Here is a 1,443-nt window from a genome sequence, read left to right on the forward strand (position 1 = left end):
ACTTGCAGTCCCTCCGTCCCTAAACTGCTTTCCTCAGGAGTCTGTAGCCATCCGTATCTCTGAAGTACAAGTCTCTCCTGGCAAACACACAGTAATGCCCACGTTACAGAAGAGGGTGTTTCTGACCGTGCACTTTTTTATATGTTGGTGGAGATAAGGAGTTTGAATTGGGGAGTGGGGAAGAGCACCTCGGAAACCCGGCAGAGTCCCATGTCATGGAAACAGCCCGTGTGTTCGAGGACTGCTGGAAACCCTGAAGTACTTCCAGCAGGTCTGGCTTGTTCCTAGAGTACATTATCTGTGAAAGCAGCTTTCCCATTTAGTATAATGGATTTGCCTGTTACTAAAGGAGAAAGCATCTCAATCAAAAACAGATCAAATTCAAGTTTGAATTTGAATCCAGATCTTTGGATCCGCAAGCCAGAGCTATTCCTCCCGCTTCAGCTGCAAAGCAGGCGTCATTCTGGCTACTGAACTTTCCCAAACTGCAAAAGACATTCTCTGAAGACATTCACACGTGCAGACTCCTAGGAGACAGAACTGGTTTTCCAAGTAAGATCAATGTGGTTAATTTGGGGCTGTAGGCAGTCTACGTCCCCCTGCCTCTATGCTATTTGCTACAGTTCGAAACAATGTTTATGCCCAAACCCAGGGAACTGTGTCTTTCCTCTTGCAAAAGTCCAAAGCAGAAGCTAGGGACAAAGCATTTTTAAAGATGTCCTCCTGACGTTTAACGGAAAGTCATTGCAACTTCCAGAGAACTAGCACGATGCCCTAAAGCCAGGGGATTCCTGGGACGAGCCGAAAAGAGTTTTAAAAAATATCTTTCCTCTGTTGCACACGATTCATGAAAACACAAACCCGTGTGTGAACGTGGAGACTGCTGTCTTCCATGAGAGCTTCAAAGCCTCCGATTCTGTATGATTATTTTCAGCATTTAATCAGATTTGGGGGCGAACAAACACACTTTGGGAGTCCAACCGCGAAGGGCGGCTGCCTGAGGGCAGTGGATTGGACGCCCCACCAATCACAGAGCAGCCCCGGCTTATATAAGCCCCTGGCCGGAGTCACGCAGCATCGCCAGACTTGCGCCTTGGATTTTCAGTCTCTCTCTTCGTAGCAGTTTCTGCTCCCGGCCATGTCGGAAACCGCTCCCGCTGAGACGGCGGCCCCGGCGCCCGTGGAGAAATCGCCCGCCAAAAAGAAGGCCACCAAGAAGGCGGCGGGCGGTGGCGCTGCGAAGCGCAAAGCCACCGGCCCCCCGGTGTCCGAGCTCATCACCAAGGCCGTCGCCGCGTCCAAGGAGCGCAACGGTCTCTCCCTGGCGGCGCTCAAGAAGGCGCTGGCGGCCGCCGGCTACGACGTGGAGAAGAACAACAGCCGCATCAAGCTGGGCCTCAAGAGCCTGGTGAGCAAGGGCACCCTGGTGCAGACCAAGGGCAC

The 1,443-nt window shown here is 52.3% G+C and overlaps 1 protein-coding gene across 1 annotated transcript; it reads left to right on the forward strand.

Annotated features, from left to right (window-relative positions):
• Window positions 1-1,138: 1,138 nt before the first annotated feature.
• On the forward strand, window positions 1,139-1,439 carry LOC111140514 (histone H1.5; the record flags this gene model as incomplete). The annotated part of the gene is made up of 1 exon (XM_022492747.1): window positions 1,139-1,439. A coding segment is annotated over exon 1 (301 nt), but the record flags the coding sequence as incomplete, so codon positions are not given.
• Between the last annotated feature and the right edge of the window lie 4 nt (window positions 1,440-1,443).

This window comes from Enhydra lutris, unplaced genomic scaffold, assembly GCF_002288905.1.
Source record: "Enhydra lutris kenyoni isolate GAN:26980312 unplaced genomic scaffold, ASM228890v2 scaffoldscaffold2296, whole genome shotgun sequence".
NCBI lineage: Eukaryota > Metazoa > Chordata > Mammalia > Carnivora > Mustelidae > Enhydra > Enhydra lutris.